General features: G+C 43.7%; 1 protein-coding gene across 1 annotated transcript in view; it reads right to left on the bottom strand.

Moving 5' to 3' along the window:
* The window catches only part of MAP4K4 (mitogen-activated protein kinase kinase kinase kinase 4), a 131921-nt gene that overhangs the window by 9040 nt on the left and 103843 nt on the right, over nucleotides 1–19038 (bottom strand). Inside the window, exons 25-28 of the mRNA XM_073614774.1 lie at nucleotides 17011–17154; nucleotides 16603–16737; nucleotides 7707–7807; nucleotides 6081–6230 (exon numbers count right to left, since the gene is read on the bottom strand). Of these exons, the coding sequence (XP_073470875.1) occupies nucleotides 6081–6230; nucleotides 7707–7807; nucleotides 16603–16737; nucleotides 17011–17154 (530 nt within the window). The remainder of the gene's footprint in view (nucleotides 1–6080; nucleotides 6231–7706; nucleotides 7808–16602; nucleotides 16738–17010; nucleotides 17155–19038) is intronic.

Below are 19038 nucleotides of genomic sequence, written 5' to 3' on the forward strand. Positions count from 1 at the left end.
GTATTCCGGACTGCAATAAGTTACAGATCGGGTCAGATTCATTTGGCAACCCGAAGCCACCCAGATGTTGCAGCTGAGAGGCGTAAAAATAAAGCTTAGGATTAGGTACCGCCGGCCCGCCTTGATCGTTACTATATTGCAGTGTGAAAAGACGAATCCTAGCCACTTGCTTTTTCCAAATTAGGGACCTGATTAAAGTGTCAATATGGGTATACCATCTGCGGGGTATCCATTGCGGGGAATTGTGCAGGACATACAGCAGTTGGGGACAACAAACCATTTTAATTAGGTTTATCCTACCAATTACCGACAGAGGCAGATAACACCAAGTATTACATGTCATTTGGAGTCTCTAAGAGGGGGGAGTAGATTTTCCTCAAAATTATTAGAGTGGTTGGCAGATACCTGCACGCCTAAATATTTAAATGAGGTAACTAGACTAAGGGACTGTGCACCCGGTAACGGAGCCATTGGGTCACCCAAAGGTAGAAGAACCAACTTGTTCCAGCTAAAGGAGAATCCCGATAAAGAACCAAAGTCCTGTATCACTGACATTGCATTGGTAAGGGATGTTTCTGTATCCCCTAGATAAAGAAGAGGGTCATCGGTGTATAGGGAAATCCTTTCCTCTACAATTTCCCACTTAAAGCCTGTAACAAATGGGGAGGACCTTATGGTGGCTGCCAATGATTCCAGGGCTAATGCAAATAGCAGGGGCGACAACGGCACCCCTGCCGTGTGCCCCTGAAAAGAGGAAAAGGGTCTGTTAGATCCCTGTTGATGTGTAATCTAGCGGTAGGGGCCATGTATAGCAATTTCACCCAGTTGATAAACATATCTCCCAATACAAAGCACCTCAACACTTCCCACAGATACGGCCACTCGACACTGTCTAAGGAAAGAATAGCTCTATGACCCAGATAATCAACAGGTAATTGAAGGTTAAGGAATAACCGTCTGATATTTAAAGCTGTAGACCTGGAGGGAATTAACCCAGACTGATCTTTGTGAACAATTTTGTGAATGACTTTAGCTAGTCTGGTAGCTAAGACCCTGGCCAATAAATTTACATCTGTCAATAACTAGATAGGCCTATAGGAATATGGGGAAAGAGCATCTTTACCAGGCTTTAACAATAAAATAATAATGGCTTCATTCATAGACGGGGGCAGGCCCCCGCGATCGAGAGCATCCAAAAAGACCTCCCATAAGCGTGGTACTAGTATCTCAGAGTATCTCCTGTAAACTTCTGCCGGAAAGCCATCTGCCCCAGGAGATTTGCCAGGAGAGGAAAGAGCCAAAGCCCCCAACAGCTCATCATCAGTGAGAGGAGCATTCAATATCGCTCTATCCAAGGCGTGGAGTTGGGCAATCTGGCTATTACAGAGAAAGGACTTAATTTCAGCTAAGGTTGGTGAGACTTTAGAAGAGTACTCAGCATAGAAATCATAGAAACCAGGTCTTCTAAGGTGTTATAAATTGCTTCTATATGTAAGGATCCTCTTTGTGATCTCACCATCATAGCCAGCATTAAGGATGAGCTCCGGCGTGTTCGCATGGCGCAAGTGCCGAGCCCGCCAGGAAGTCGGCACGGCGCAGCGCTAATCACAGGCAGGGAGACATTTCCCGATCTCTGCAGCCGCACATCGGGAAATGTCTCACTGCTTGTGATTAGCGCTGCCCCGTGCCGACTTCCTGGCGGGCTCGGCACGTGCGCCATGCGAACACGCCGGAGCTCATCCCTAGCCAGCATATGTCCTGTATTTTCCCCCTCCTCAAAATATTTCTGTTGAAGAAAGAACCTTTTATTGTCAGTCTTCGTTAAAATCATACATTTAGCTATATGTTGAGCCTCAGTCCAGGCTCTTGCAGTGTGTTCAGAAGGGGAGTCAACAAAGGCTGTCTCAGCCCTCTCAACCTCCTGCAGTACAGAATGTTCCCAGGATCTGGTCTTGGTCTTAATGGCAGTAATTGTTTTGATAAATTGGCCATGTAGAAAGGCATTCAGCGCATCCCAAAAAATTCCAAGGCTAGCCGATGATTTGAGTGAATAAATGTGGTAAGGCTATTCCTAATGGGATAAGGATTAGGAAATAGCGACAACCAAAATGGGTTAATTTTCCAATAAAAACGCTTAACTATACCAGCTGGGAGAATTTGGATACACAGGGGAGAATTGTCAGACTTTCCAGGATCGAACTTGGCCTAGGCAATGATGAAATGCTCCCCTTAGTCTCCTCTTCATGAGTTCGCTTGATTTCGTGAAGAGGAGACTAAGGGGGAGCATTTCATCATTGCCTAGACCAAGTTCAATCCTGAAAAATCTGCCATGCGTGGTCGAATGGCATGAATAACATTTAACCTGCGGATGTTTTGATCTCCATACATCCCTTAGGCCCAGCTCCAAGAGAAGCCAAACAAAGGAGGTTGGACCTCTCCCAGATCTTTGTTGTGAAGCATTAGTAGAGAATTTGTCAAGCTCCGTATCCAAATTATTATTAAAATCCTCTACAATAAGTGCGGGAATACTAGGGTGATGCGCTAGGAAACTAGCCAGAAGGGTCTAACATTTTTCGATAGTCAGCATGTAATGTCCACGAGGTACCAGTAACCAGGGGCCTAAGTTTAAGAGCCAGCACAGAGGAGCCAATAAATAACATGGCATGTGCCTCATGCATAGGTACTAGGGTTGTCCCGATACCACTTTTTTAGGACCGAGTACAAGTACCGATACTTTTTTTTAATGTCACGTGACAGTGTTGGTGAACGGTTTCTGTGTGTTTTTTTTTTTTATTTACATTCATTATTTTTTTACAATCTTTTTTTTTTTTTTATTCTTTATTGCAATATGTGCGTTTTTTTTTTTTTTATCAGCCCTGTTGGAGGGCTTTGGTGAGATATCAGGGGTCTTAACAGACCTCTGATATCTCCCCTTTGAGACAGAGAAAGAGACCGAGGATAGAGATTCCCCCAGTCCCTTTCTCTGCACTGAGAATGAATGGAGAGAAGACAGCGGCTCCTCTCCATTCATAAACTGAGACATTGTAATCACAGGAGATTACAATGTTTCAGTTATGTGAATAGACAGAGTCAGCTGACTCTGTCCATTCACACAGCGGAGAGGGGGACAGCGGAGGATAGAGCAACGGAGGGTGACAGCGGAGGGGGACAGAACAACAGAGGGGGACAGAGGAGGAGGACAGTGTAACGGAGGAGGACAGAACAACGGAGGGTGACAGCGGAACGCCGGAATGGAGGGGCACAGAGCAACAGAGGGGAACAGCATAGGGGGACAAAGGAACGGAGGGGGCATGGAGGAGGATGAGGTGACAGTCAGCGGTGATCGCGTGTGGGGGAGTTACAAGCACCGATCACCGCTGTATGTCACTAAAGCCGCGGGGGGAGAAGCTTGTAACTCCCCCACGCGCTGATCACCGCTGACTGTCATAGTATCGGCAGAAGCATCGGGAGCATTTGCCCGAGTACAAGTACTTGGGCAAATTATTATTATTATTATAATACAGGTTTTTATATAGCGCCAACAGTTTACGTAGCGCTTTACAACTTGAGGGTAGACAGTACAAATACAATACACTTTGATACAGTAGGAATCAGAGGGCCCTGCTCCTTAGAGCTTACAATCTAAGAGAATGCTCGGTATCGGTGCCGATACCGATACTAGCATCGGTATCGGGACAACCCTAATAGGTACAGCTGGTACTGAAGCGACTTGTAGAAACAGTCAACTGCCTTTGCAGAATCAACGTGGAAATAAAAAAAAACAAAACAAACAAACCCTTGATAGCAGACCGGTATTAGTATGCAAAAGGAGTGGTTAGAAGTAATCAGGTTTCCCTCCGGCGTCTGACCAACTCTTCCCGCAGGGAACGTTCCACCCTGTCCAGCCACTGCACCGCCAGCGTAGGCTTTTCAAAAAAGTAGACTTTATCTTTGGCTACCACTCGCAGGTGTGTGCTGGTTAGAGCATGGCGTACTGCAATTCCAGGGAACAAAGCCTTTTTTTCACCTCAGTGAACTGAGCCCATTGTTTTTGTACCTCCGCTGAGAAGTCTGGGAACAACAAGATCTTAAGAGTTATCCATCACAAGTGCATCTCTTATTTATCTAGCTTTAAAGAGCATGACATCACGGGCCTTTAATTGAGGATTTTAAAAACGGGAAAGCTCTAGGAGGAGGATTGCCTGGAGGCCAGGGCCTAGTGGGGATGCGGTGTGCCCACTCCACTGCAAACATCAGTGAAAATGAGCTTTTCCCAAATTTAGTCAGCCACCATTGCTCTATAAAATGCACAGGATTTTTCCCCCTCCATGTTCTCAGGAATGCCTATGGCTCTAATATTATTTCTGCGGAGCCTGTTCTCTAAATCATCGAGCTGAGCAGAGTATTTAGCTACCAGCAGTTGTTGAGCATGCAATTCTCTTTGCATAGGGGCCCAATCATCCTCCAGGATACTGAGGTGCCCTTCAATAGCTTAACTGCGGTCCTGCAATTTTTGCATACCTTGGCGGAGGAAGGTTATTTCAATTCTTACCCCTTTAACCTCTGAAGCCAGGGCTGCGATGGAGGAGTTACATGAGGTAACTGCAGAAAAGATGTCACATAGCGTGGGTTCTGGCCCATCAGGGTCTGGGGTTATGGCTGTTTGCTGTGTCGGTATAACAGGGAAGGAACTCACAGTGTCCCATGGAAGCAATGGCACCGCCGGATCTTCAAGCGGCACTGTGTCATTGGCGTCAGACTGAGAACCGCTGTGATCATCTGGCATATCCCCAGGCATAGCAGAGGAGTCCCATGCTTCGGGCTTAGCGAACAGCTTCTGAGCCGCCTCCTTGAATTTCTCTTTAGCTGTTCTTTGTGACAAGCCCCCATCTTGAGCAGCATGGTCCGGTGCCAAATGATCACTCCGGCGGGCAGGGAGTAAAGAAGTCTGTACCCCAGAGGTTTAGCAGGCACTCCAGGAAAATATACCCGAGGATGGGTGTTAGCAGTCTGTTACCAGGATAAAAGGACGAATGTTTGGCGGAGCTCACAAGCTGTGCGTCTGGCTACATTCGCTGCCAAGCTACATCCCCAGGAGTTATTTTTGTTAAGCAATGCCCTTTTATAATCAACTGTCTGCTGGACATCTGTTTGATGAATAACTGGACTCCCCTGTAGTTGAATTCTTCTCAATTAGGATTTTTCCTACAATTTGCTAAAATTTTGCTTTGCTGCTAAGGGGTGTATTCATTTTTTTGCAACATGGTCTTGAATGAATTTGATTAAACAAATCTTGGTTGCAATCAATGGCCCACATTTGTGGGAGTATTTTGAAGTATAGTGTCCCGTAGAAAATGTTGATTCTGAAGGGAAAGTAAAAGTTTTCTGACAAATCTGTTGGGGTGTACTCATTTATGCCGAGCACTGTATATATATGTGTGTATTTTTAATACTGATCAGCATGCATGGTCAAGTATGTAAAAATAACAGTTTCCAGACCACATTGATCTATTGTATTATTCATAGACTTGATAAGTTGTACACCACCACTGCAATGTTTTGGTTTCAATATCCCAGGCATCACCCACACACTGTTATAAGATTATAACTGCAGAGTTTTGACCACTAATTTTCTTAAATTTACTTTAAATTCCTGCTTTACTAGGGCTCTACATAGGCATTCTCCTTTATTCTCACTGCAATACCCTCCCCTACAAAAAAAGTCTATTGAAAATGCATGCTGCTCCACACACACTCTCCAAAATGCCTGCAGTGTCCTTGGAAACAAATCCTTTTGGCTGGCTAGAGAGTTATATTCTCACTAGTGCTGTAAATTGCAGTCAACATTAGAGGGAACATGTTCTCCCACAATACTATATAACTGATGAACCCTGTTATATATGACCCACAATGAGGATGCACACAACACTGATCTCAATAAAGTAGCTACCAAAAAAATAGACCATTTGGAGTCTACACTCATTGCTACTTTTCTTCTTGGTATCTCTGAGCTCCGTGTAAACCGTGATAGTGGAACGAACCGAATGGTTGCATTTTCTTAATACAATAACACTCCTTACATGTGTTGGTAGATAGATGTCATAGACTGCTCCTGAGTCCACATCCACAGCATGAAATCCAGCACAGGAACCATAGATCACTTTCAACCTTTGTCCTTCTTCAACTGTTAAATCCACCAACAATGGTCTGTGTACCAAATCTCCAAATGACTGCAAGAAAGCACACCAATTTACAAATGAAGTAAAAATTAAAAAAAAAAAAAAATAAAAGCAGATTTAAAACTATTGCCAACCAAGTTTAATGCTCTTTGTCAACAAAAGAACTTGTTTGGACTTACAGTTGTGATGGGGTTGAGCCATGTTTCTGATGTTATGAAGTAAAGTGATATAACTCGATTTAGTAGTCTTAGCAAAAAAACGCGACGGAACCGATGACATCTGTGTCAAAGGGCCCTTACGGTGTGGCACTATTCTTTTGTAGGAAATTTTTGAAACAATCGAGGCTTTGAGTAATTTTTATAAAAAAAAACTATTTTCTATAAAACTATGGAGAGAAATCAAAAGTTTCTCAATATGGGCTCACTCTGATGTTTGCAGCAATACCTCACTGTTTACATATGCATGCAAGACCTACGTGCATGTTCGCATTTATGGGTAAGCAAAAGGGGGCAGGGCGATTTAATTTTTTTACATTTTATTCATTTATTTAAAAACTTTATTGCTGTCACAAGAGATATAAAAAGAGATGTTTAGCAAGGGTGGTGACAATACACTTTATTGAGAGATCAGGGGTCTTTAAGACCTCCGATCTCTCCTCTCAAAACCATGCAGTCTAACAGAAATCGGTTTGATCAGATGCTTTCACAGGCTGCTCCGGCTAGTAAATAAACCAAACCAGAAGCATGGAAAGCCTTGTCACTTCCGGGATCATTTATCACAGAGGAACAAAGGGAGGGGACACCTGTTCCTCCTTCTCCTCTGTCTGCAGCAGGCCAGACTGTGTATGGCAGTCCTGGGCTCCCCATTAGAACAGGAGAGCATTTGTATTGACATCACCTATAAAAGTACTATTTTTACAGTAAAGCCCATTGTGGGATGCAAATTTTGATACCAGGACCACGGCTGCAGACATGGTCCTGGTATAACCACTTCCACCCGAGGACATATGGGCACGTCCTAAGGGCTGGAAGTGGTTAAAATTTTGAATCCTTGATCTAGATAAAGCAGGGTTGAAGATACTGACCAAAAATACCATTGATTAGCAGTAACCCCTGGCATAATCTTTATCGTTAACTGGGAAGGTTTATCAGCTGGGGGTGTCTACTAATGAGGAAGCACAGCCAATACTATAATTCAGCCAGCCAAACACAATCTCATAATCAAAGTGGCATGCTCCAGAGACAAAACTTTTTTGTTTGTAAATTAAGTATTGTGCATACACGTAGAATAGGAACACCATTGATGGACTCTGAAATGGCTGAAATCCTGGAATTCTGTCAGGAATATCTCACCACTGGACGACCAAGAGATTTATAAAGACAGAAGTCAAATCACCTTGCCAGTAAGTTGGGTAGAGATGGTCAAAGATTTTCTGGTGGATTTTTCACACACTGGCACTACATAAGGGGGGAAAAAAAGACTTTCTATATATCAGACTACATAACAAGTTGAAGTCAAATTACTGACCTTAAAGGCCATAAACTTGTGGTATGGCTTTGGTGCCCAGGCATAGACTTCCACTGAACTTTTTAAAGCAATTACCAAAAACTTGATGCGCTCATATTTTACTAAAAAACAGTAAGAAAAATAAAACATGATAGATTAAAATATATACGCATCGTTATAGAAACATACGTTTTCTCAGAAATCTTGTTACAGAAGCGCATGCATACAATCTTTTATACTCATCTACAATAGAACAGAAAAAAAAAAGAGGAAGTATTGGTAAAATAACACAGGACACGATGCACTGTCTGCAGTCCCTGTTTTTCTGTCAAAGGGGGTCTCGGAAATTTCACATTTTGAAAAGGGAGGACAACTGGTTTGCAAAAAGCATAAAACCAGGCCATCTACATCAAACTAAACCACTATCCCCTGAACAGGAGTGGGTCCTCAACACATCTGTCTTACATATGTATTGCCATTTTAACATCCAGGGATTTGACAACAGTTAGAGATGCAATTTGAACGGTTTACACCTATGCAGACTCAACACCAAGGTTGGTATTATGTAATTAGAAAAGGCCAATACCACAGCTCTTCATACTTTCCCTTGTATTCTTGGACAATAAACTGCCCTGACATTTTATATTGATTCATTTAGCACATAAATGTGCTACCTGTGTAGATATATTGCATGGGTATGTTGCTGATACTAACTAGAACTGGAGGACAAGTGTCTTCATAAGCTACAAAATGCCTTCAAACATGTAAAGTCTAGTTGAGTGTGATCAACTACTACTAGAACCTGTAACAATTTTATTACCTGGTAATTATGCCAGTTAGTCTTATTTTTTTAACAGACCAACCTATACAGAAATAGTGGCAGTTAGAATGCTGAGACAAACCACTTATCAACAAGCTTGTATTCAGAATAGTTAAAACCTTCATCCCAAAAGGGAAAAAGAAATCTGTGGCTGTCTCTGCTTTTAAAGTGTAGAGTGTAGAGTTTGCCTTTAAATCTGTAAAGCGGAGCTCCACCCAAAAGGGGAAGCTCCGCTTGCTTGTTTGCTTCCTCCACTGCCACATTTGGCACCTCTTGGGTAAGATTGTGGCATTGTTGTGCCGTGATCTACAAAACTTCTGCACCCCCCCCCCCTCACCTTCTGGGAGACACACAGGTCCCATAAGACCGCAGGACCATTCAGAAAGCCGCAAGGCTACACTTCTGGTTTCCTTTAGTAAGGATGCTAGTGCCTGCACCCGAAGCGGACGGATCGGCTTGGAGTGCCGACATCGCGGGATCCCTGGACAAGTAGGTGTCTATTAAAAGTCAGCAGCTACAATATTTGTAGCTGCTGACTTTTATAATGTTTTTCCCCCAGGCTGGAACTCCGCTTTAGGTCACTTGTAAAGTCTAAATCAATCTAACACTACCCTCTGTTCAGGTTGAAAATTTTGCTGTCCAAAGGTGGCTACATTGCTCCTCCATAGATACAGTGGAGGAGTAAGCATAGCCATCCCAAAACAGGAAGTGTAATTACTTGCAGGATCAATAGGCAAAAATAAAAAAAAGCCTTAAAGGAAACTAAGGCATCCACCACATGTAAGAACAGATAAGCTACAATATATTCCTTTTACATTCTTGGGTTTAGATACACTTCGGGGCATATTTAAAAAAAAAAAAATGGGGCAAAACTAAATGTTCTTAGGCTTTTCTCTTCTGGTTGAATGTTCTTCAAATACTATGGGCAGTAGCAAAGGTAAGTTTTATTCACAACAGAGTGAATTGGGAAAAATACGATTTTTATAACAGCTTACCTGAAATATCCTTTTCTTGGAGTACATCACGGGACACAGAGCCACAGTAATTACTGTCTGGGTAATATAGGCACCTTTAGGTGATGGACACTGGCACACCCTAAACAGGAAGTTCAATTCCCCATATAACCCCTCCCCTTATCGGGAGTACCTCAGTTTTGTAGCAAAGCAACACATATGTAACCAGAAAAAGGAGAGGAACCTCTGTGTCCCGTGATGTACTCCAAGAAAAGGATTTTACAGGTAAGTGGTTATAAAAATCTTAGTTTCTTTATCGTACATCACGGGACACAGAGCCACAGTAATTACTGTCTGGGATGTCCCAGAGCAAAGCCACCTGAGGGGAGGGGACACAACAAAAAAGTAGGGTGCAATAAGACCTGAGGACCTATACTGCAGCCTGCAGCACACTGCGCCCAAAAGGTGACATCCTCATGCCTTCTTACATCCATCTGATAGAATCTGGTGAATGTATGGACTGAAGACCAGGTTGCGGCCTTTCAGATTTGAGCCATGGAGCACTAACAGCCCTGGTGGAGTGCGTTTTGACCTGAAAAGGTGGAACCTTCCTCTTCAAGCCATAAGCTTGAATAATTACCTGCCGAATCCATTTGGCAATAGTGGATTTCGATGCTGCCTGTCCTTTCTAGGACCTTCTGGCAACATGAACAAAACATCTGTTTTTCGAATCTGAGCAGTCGTCTTCAAATAGATCTTGACCGCTCTCACTACATCCAAAGAGTGTAGTGACTCTTATTCCTTAGAACAGGGTTCTGGAAAAAATGAAGGTAAAACAATATCCTGGTTTAGACGAAACCTGAAACCACCTTTGGCAGAAAGCTAGGATGAGGACGCAATACCACTCTACCCTTGTGAAGAATTAAATATGGCTCTTTACAAGAAAGAGCCGCCAGCTCTGATACCGTTCTTGCAGAAGAAATGGCTACCAGAAAAACTAGTTTCCTTGTCAAAAGGACCAAATGAACCTGTCGTATCGGCTCAAAAGGCTGTTTCTGTAATGCCGACAGAACTAAATTAAGTCCCAAGGGTTCAGGGGTGCTTTAACCGGAGGATTAAGCCGAGTTACCCCCTGTATAAAGCTTCGGATCAAAGAATGCGAAGCCAGCGGACGTTGAAACAACACTTATAAGGCAAAGACCTGGCCCTTGATAGTACTCAAGGCCAGCTTTATCTCTAGCCCCATTTGCAGAAAGGCAAAAATTCTACTTATGACATACTTCCTAGGATGCCAACCCCTGGATTCACACCAATAAACATATGCCTTCCAGACTCTATAATAAAGGACTCTGGAAGCTGGCTTCCTTGCATTAATCAAGGTAGGTATCACTGAGCTTGAAAGCCCACGATTATTTAGAATGTGTGTTTCAATAGCCAAACCGTTAAATTTAGCGTTTGTAAAGTAGGATGGAACACTGGTCCCTGTGATAGGAGGTCTGGACAGTAGGGTAAATGGGTTTCCTACCGCCATCTTTACTATTTCTGCATACCAAGATCTTCTGGGCCACGCTGGGGCCACAAGAACTACCGACTTTCTTTCCAGCTTGATCCTGTGAAGAAGTCGAGGTAGCAGAAAAATAGGAGGGAACGCATAAATCAGCGAGAACTGACCCCACGGAGTCCCCAACGCAACTGTTCCGCATGTGAGTGGATCCCTTGTTCTTGACACAAAGTAGTCGACTTTGCTGTTGAACCTGGACGCAAACAGTTCTACATCCGGGATCCCCCATCATTGGCATATAGCCAGGAAGATGTCCGGGTGAAGGGACGATACCCCCGGGAACAACTGCTGGCGACTTAGGTAGTCTGCCTGCCAGTTCTCTACCCCTGGAATGAAGATTGCCGAAATACACAGCACATATTCTTCTGCCCAGGTTAGGATATGGTTTACCTTTGCCTGGGCTGCCTGACTTCTGGTGCCCCCTTGGTGATTGATATAAGCCACTGCTGTGGCAATGTCGGATTGAATCCTGACAGGAGAATTCTGCAACCTGAATGTCCAGGCCTTTAGGGCTAGACGCGCTGCCCGAATCTTTAGAATGTTGATGGGCAAAGTCTTTTTAGTTCTGAACCATTTCCCTTGGACAGACGCTTCTTCCAGGACTGCTCCCCAACCTGACAGGCTGGCATTTGTTGTTACCACCTTCCAAGTAACCGATAAGAAGAATTTCCCCTTCTGCAGATTCTTATATCCTCCACCAACTGAGGCTCTGGCTCACTTTTGGCGACAAACGCATTGGAAAATCTAGTGTCTGACTGTTTTGCGGCAGTCTCGAATGAAACTGAGCATAGTGAACTGCTTCGAATGAAGTCGCCATCTTCCCCAATAACTTCATACAAAGGCAAATGGAAGGACCTTTCTTTGCCCTGACCCCTTGGACCAGCTCCTTTATGGAGCTGATCTTTGTCTGGGGTAAAAAAACACCTTCTTTTGGGCTGTATCTATGACCAGACCCAAATACTCTAATCATCTTACTGGCTTTAAAGAACATTTTTCTAGGTTGATGACCCAACCTAGGTATTCCAGGTAGTTGATTGTGGTGACTACACTTTGATCCAAGCGGACTACCGCCCGGTCTATTAAGAGCAGGTCGTCCAGGTATGCTATTATTGTTATACCTTGAGTCCTGAATTTGGCCAGAGGAACGGCCAGAAGTTTTGTAAACACCCGAGGTGCAGTAGCTAGACCGAAAGGCAAGGCTACAAACTGAAAATGAAGTTTTTCTACTTTGAAGCACAGATACTTCTGGTGAGCAGGGAAAATAGGTACATGCAGGTATGCATCCTTGATGTCGATTGATGCCAGAAGCTCTCCCCCTTGTAGGATGGAGACTACTGATTGATTCCATGCGAAAAGAGCAAATCTTCAGTAACCGGTTTAGATCTTTGAGATCTACAATGGATCTGACATCCCCATTTGGTTTTGGTACCGTGAAAAGGTTTGAAAAAAAAACCCTGACCCCTGGTCTTTCACGGGGACCACCAAGATCACCTTTTGTGACAAAGGTCGGTCTAACGCTAGAAAGAGACTTTTTTCCCTCTGGATCTTTGGGGACATTTGACCTGAGGAAACGAGGGGACAGGAATTCTTGGAACTCTAGTTTGTAACCTAAAGCTATTATGGAGACCACCTATCTGTCTCGAAATTCTTCCTGCCAGACCTTTGAGAACTGCAGAAGTCATCCCTCCCACTCAAGTGCGTGGGGGCGCCCATTCATAAAGAGGCTTTAGCGTTCTGTCTTGCAGGTTACTTTCCCCAGGACCTCTTTTGTCCCTGGGATTGACCCTGAGGTTTACCTCTTGAACCTGATGGGGGAGGCCATCGCCACTGCCTGGAGGCTGATGCCACTAGCACTGGAGAAAGCCAGTTTAAATGAGGGGGCGTTTACTCTTTTTCTTAACTGGCAAAAGGGTACTTTTCCCCACTTGATAATCTTTGGATATATTTGTCCAAATCCTCCCCAAACAGCTTTTCACCAGGGAAAGGAAAACCAGCCAGGAGCTTTTTGCATGGCGCTTTGGCTGACCAACCTTTCAACCATAAGATTCTACGCATATGCACCAACCCAAGCGTAAGGCGAGAGGCTTGAAGAATAGAATCTCTAATTGCGTCAATTGCAAAGCACAAAGCCGCTGGCAGCTCAGAGAATTCCTGGGCCTGCTGTTCAGGGACCACCTTGAGTACCTGTTTCAACTGGTCTCTCAAGGACTGACATACCCCAATTACCGCCACTGAACCTGCCAGGGAAAATATGTTTAACAGAAATTCCAATTTTTTTATCAGTTGGATCCCTAAGCATTTGCGTATTGTCAACAGGACAAGTCAAATTTTTATTCACAGAGGATATAGCAGTGTCAATTGCTGGTATACTCGACATCTTAGTAAATTTTTCCTCCATAGGATAAAGTGTTGAAAACTTTTTAGGAGGGAAAAAGTGCTTATCTGGGTGATTCCACTCAGAATACATACGCTTTTCTAGTAATGAATGGACAGGAAGGGCACGCAAGGCTTGAGGAGGCTTTAGTGAACCCAAACAGGAAGTGGGCTCTTCAACCGACTCCATTAAAGATATCTTAAATGTGGAGCGGACCATTTCAGTAAGAATGTACCAGCAACTTCTCAGCATGTGAAGCTGAAGATCCTTCCTCACTTGACTCCTCGTTTGGGGATCCTGGGTGGTAGGGACCTAATGCGTTTTCTTCCACTCTGTGAAGACGTGATTAAAGCCACTAATCTTTCCTCTAAGCCACTCATAGCTGAAGAGAAAACCTGCTCCGTTATATAGACAGGGGCTGAAGTGTTGAAAGCAATTGCAGCCCCTGATAACCCCGATGGCTCACTCTTACCAGCCTCCTTAGTACGGGATGGTGTTGCAGGTCCTTAGGACCAGAGGGTGACCCCTTCGTGTCCTTTGTCTTTGCTGCATTTGAACCACCTCCTCTGGTCATAGTGCCAAGCACAACGCAGAGGTATCACCAAAAAAATGCACCCACTGCTGAGCAATAGTCTAGCAACTGCCGCTGCTATTAGGCTCAGCCTGATGCTTAAAGTAAATGTGCCTAGGAAATGCCTGTGTCACCAACTCACATGCCCCCCCCGTCCGCTCTGTGTCCCTCTAGCTGTATGCACCTGAAAAAAGGTGCATTTTCTAGCTATACAGCCCGCGTTGCAGACGCTCAATTCGTGCCAACGCCGCTAAGCCCTGCCCCTCCTCCCTCCGATTACCCACCATGCCCCCCCCCATCTATTTTAAAATAGAGTGATTTCCCGCACGAGGCAGGCTCTGATGCTGCACGACCACATGGAGGAGGACAGGTGGAGGAGGGAGGAAGCTGCCAAAGAAGGACCGCTGTAATGGCGGGGGGAGCAGCGTGGCACACCGCTATCTAGCGCCATGCTCCCCCTGCCTGGAGGAAGCTATCCATGTGGGGGAACATTCCTGGAGAAGAAAACCCCCCTTTCCCACAATTTTACCTGGAGCTTTGGGCCAGCGAAGCATGCAGCCTGAGATGCAGACAAGCATGGAAAAGGTACGTGCTCTTTACAGCCCCCAATGGTGACTATAGGCATAGCAAACTTTTACTTTAAAGGAGAAAGCCCACAAGAATTAGAAAAATTCCTCAGGAATCTCCCTCAACTTATCTAGCTGCAGGGTTCTGCAGGAACAGACCCAATCTTCACCTCTCACGGTGGGCTCCGTTTAAAAAACACAGTCAGGGCCTGGGGCCCCCCCCCCTTTTTTTTTTTTTAAACCGGGGGGGGAATCCACAGCCCTGGGCCTGTAAAAAGCACTCTGCCAGAAATATGGCTGAAAAAAACAAATACTGGATCCTGGGGTCCTGCAATTTAAAAAGAGAAGCGTTACAGGCAGAACCTCGTTTCTTCGGACATGAGGCCCGGGTACCATTCAATTCGGCCTGGAAAAGACACTTTGAATGGATCCGGTTGCACGGCTTGCCCCAGTAAGGAATATTCCAGCGGAGCTCAGTCCAGCACATCTTTACTCGTGACCAACACCTAAGACACTGGCGAAAAAAACTGAGGTACTCCCGGTAAGGGGAGGGGGTTATATGGGGAGTTGAACTGCCTGTTTAGGGTGTGCCAGTGTCCATCACCTATATAACCCAGAAAGTAACAGTGCCTATATAACCCAGACCGTAATTACTGTGGCTCTGTGTCCTGTGATGTACGATAAAGAAATACAGCATAAGCTTTCCTGACAATCTCCTATCATGTTGTGAGTGTTGCCTGTTTGCTGGTCATCTCTTTCCACACCTTCCTGGATTCCCTGCATACATTGCAGCTTCTTCTCTGCTGTTAACTTTCAAATTCTACGGACTACATATCCCATGCTACTTAGCTGCGTGTAAGCAGTGATTCCTGTACTGACTCTGCCCCCCGAAACTCCTCCTCTCAGTATGTCTTTGGTTAAGAAGGCCGGCTCAGTGAAATATGTCACAGCAGTGCCTAAATACAGGGCATAGTGAATGCTTGTTACAGAATTCAAGAAAATTGTGTGGGGATCTTCACAGCGTAAGTTCACAAACTTTAAGATCATTTAGATTACTAGGGATTAGGCTAAAAATAATTGAAATACAATGTGAAAATGAATATATAATTTTAAACTTTGAACATAGATACGCTTTAAGGTTTTAAAGCTGGTTCCAGGACCACTGTCCCAGATTTCCTATTTCAGGGTGTCAACCTTCATATGGAGCCACCTCTGCATGCAGGGACTAGTTGCGTCTCCCTACACTGTGGCCCTATAGCCTAGGATGGCAAGGCACACCCCCTGGGTCCTCCTCCAACCTTCCAAACTGGCTCAAGATTGCACTGTGCACTGCTAATTCTTTCCTGTGAAGACTGGAAGTTCAAGGAAGTAGCACTGAGAAAGATGAGGCAGCAGCAGTGAAAGTTGTAAATTACAACTGCTGGGGTAGGAATTTTAACAAATTGTTTACCGGTGGAAGGTTTATTTTATAGTATGCTAGAAAAAAGCTGAGGGTTTAATACTACTTTAATGTGGTTGTAAACCCAGATAAAAAACAAGAAAAAAAAACTGCAAAATAAAAAGGCATAATGAGCTAGTATGCATCGCATACTAGCTCATTATGAAATACTTACCTTAGAACGATGCTGTTGCAGCAGTCCCGGGATACCGCTTTACAACCACTTTAAGAACATTCAATTTTTTATAAATAGACCCTTAAAAGTATTCCATAATTGTTTTAATCAGTTTATTATCACTAAACTATATTGATGGGTCAAAGGGAAACAACAAATGGTAAAATGACTAAACTAGGCTGTGCTAAATATATAACCATGGCAGATCATTAGTGCTGCAATTCGATAGTGATAGTATTGTGATTTGAACACACAAATACATTTCACCAAGAAAATGACCAGTTTGAGCAATAAAGCCATCCCTTCTTAGGAGCCTCTAGTTAGAGCTGCTGCTACTCCAGTCTACACGACTATTACCTGGGATTCTCTGGTTTTCCACACAAATTATCTGCTACCTCTTCACAATAAAACAGTCACACTGGTAAATATATTAGGGAAGATTAAGCATTAGATACCCACCAACTTTATAGTGCACACATCCCTCCAGATCCCCTACAGTTGTCCACCCTTGCTTCTTCTCCACCTCTGGGTCATTACGAAGTATCTTGTTTCTCAGCCATGATAAGTAGTACACTCGGAGCTTGTTCTTCTTTCCTGGAAATTTACAGATATACAAAATCAAGAAAAGACTTGTCCCTCAAACAGAAGATGAAATTATGGATGCATAAATCCAAGAGCATGCACCCAATAAAAAACAAGGGATGGCAACTCCCATAAATTTTGTCTTTACAGGTTCCTTTTATGGATAAAAAAGGAGAAACACATTAAATCTACTGAAGTATTCACAAAATACAACCATAAATGATTAAATTATATTTATAATGATCATTAGCAAATAAAATATACGTTTTACATGTAGTACATTACCTGATATAGTCACCAAGACATTGAGGCCTTCAAGGACATCCATCTGCTGGAATCGTCTTCTGTTGATGAGGGGGTACACTTTTCCCTGACCACTCCTGTCCAACAGCATCAATCCACTTTCAGTACCCACCAACAAGTTAACCCCTATGGATGATAATCAGAAAAAATAAGCTTAAACTATCACATGCAAATTATTATGATGGCGCAAACACTGCCAACAAAATAAACCAGAATACTAAAACCATTAACCAATCCCTGATAAGCTAGGATCCCATTTGAAGATTTGAAATGTATATTTCTAAAGCTTTCTTATAAAGAACCAAAAAATTTAAAAAAATGTAAATGAACAAAATTATATAATCTGAGGTCATTGAAAAGCTGTTGCTACAGGTATTATATTTGGGGAAAAAATGATGACCTTTCATGCTGAATATTTCCAGTGAAGGTGAAAAGTAGAAGATTTGCCCAAACTGAATTGCATTACATTTCAGCTTATCTCTAGGTATAAACTATATGCAGTGTCATATCCATAACAAGGATGCAAAGATAAATCACATTTATACCTCTCATAAGAAGAGTCAAAGTTAAAATACATATGTCAGCTACTTTTCCTGGCAAATAATTTTAAACTCTTTTCAGTCACTATTGATTTATGCTCATTGACCACCTATGGGTTACTGTACTCAGGGCAACACCCTTCCTTTTTCACTGTGCCCATTAAAATTAGGGATGTGTTAGGCAGTGCAGTGCTTTCCTTTCAGAGAAAGATGTTGTTTAAACAAAACAGTAAATACATTGCAGCTTACCAGGCCTCAAAAATGTGGTGGGTGCATTAGTTATTTTTAAGCTTTTTTTAAAATTTACTTTCAATTTTCACGTCGTAATCTAAACACACTTCCGGTCTTAAGCTGGGTAAAGTTTTTTCTTTTCATTCAATCAGCAGGTTGAACAAAAGAAAAAAAACGGACAGATCTCTGCATCAACACAACTATGTGTTACCGTATTCTGACAGGGAAGACTCCTCGTTCCCCCTTCTCTACAGCCATTGGCTACAAGCTCTAATCGAATGTTGGTTTTCCAGCATGACCATTTGACAGAAATTGGTCAGCAGACAAACTTCTGCTGAACCAGCCAACTTTCGGTACATGTGTACCAAGGCTTTAGGGTGTTTCCACTCTATGGAGGAGCAACAAACCTCTTGACAGCTGGTTTATCATCTGGGGGGAGGGTAGTGCTAGATGTACTAGCAGATTTAGATGGACTAGACCAACAGCTGAAATCGTATTTATTTATATTTATTTTTTTTAACTATAATCCTCTATGTAGTAGAGCAAAAGGCTGTAAGGGTTTGTTTCTTTTTTTTTCCCTTTTTTTTTAAATAGCAAACGTATCATACTTACCTCCACTGTGCACCTCGTTTTGCACAGAGTGGCCCCGAACATGGTCTTCTGGGGTCCCCCAGCGGCTCTCACTGCTCCTCCCCACATCAGATAACCCCCCTAGGAGAAGCGCTCTCCTGAGGGGGTTACCTTGCGGGCGCGCTCCTGAGTCCAGCATTCGGCATCCATAGCCACCGGATGTATGACTCGGCACCACCCCCTTTTTCTGTGCAAGTGTATGGAGTGTGTATTAAGTTAATAAGGCGAAGCTTTACAAAGACATGCTGTTAGGTAAAAGGGGTTGTAAAGGTTCCCGTTTTTTTCACCCTAATGCAGCCTATGCATTAAGGTGAAAAAACATCCGATGCTCACTGGCCCCCCAGCACCCGTTTACTTACCTGAGCCCTGGAAAGTCCCGCGTCGAGAATGCGCTGGATTTCGGCCGGTCTTCTTGGCTCTTCATTGGATAGATTGATAGCAACGCAGCCATTGGCTCGCGCTGCTGTCAAACAAATCCAATGACACAGGGGGCGGGGCTGTGTCCTGCACTCGGCAGCTATGGATGCCGAATGCAGGATTCGGGAAAAGCGCCCGCAAGGTAACCCCCTGGGAGAGAGCTTCTCCCAGGGGGTTATCTTAAACAGGGAGC

The sequence above is a fragment of the Aquarana catesbeiana genome, linkage group LG02 (assembly GCF_042186555.1).
Source record: "Aquarana catesbeiana isolate 2022-GZ linkage group LG02, ASM4218655v1, whole genome shotgun sequence".
Lineage (NCBI taxonomy): Eukaryota > Metazoa > Chordata > Amphibia > Anura > Ranidae > Aquarana > Aquarana catesbeiana.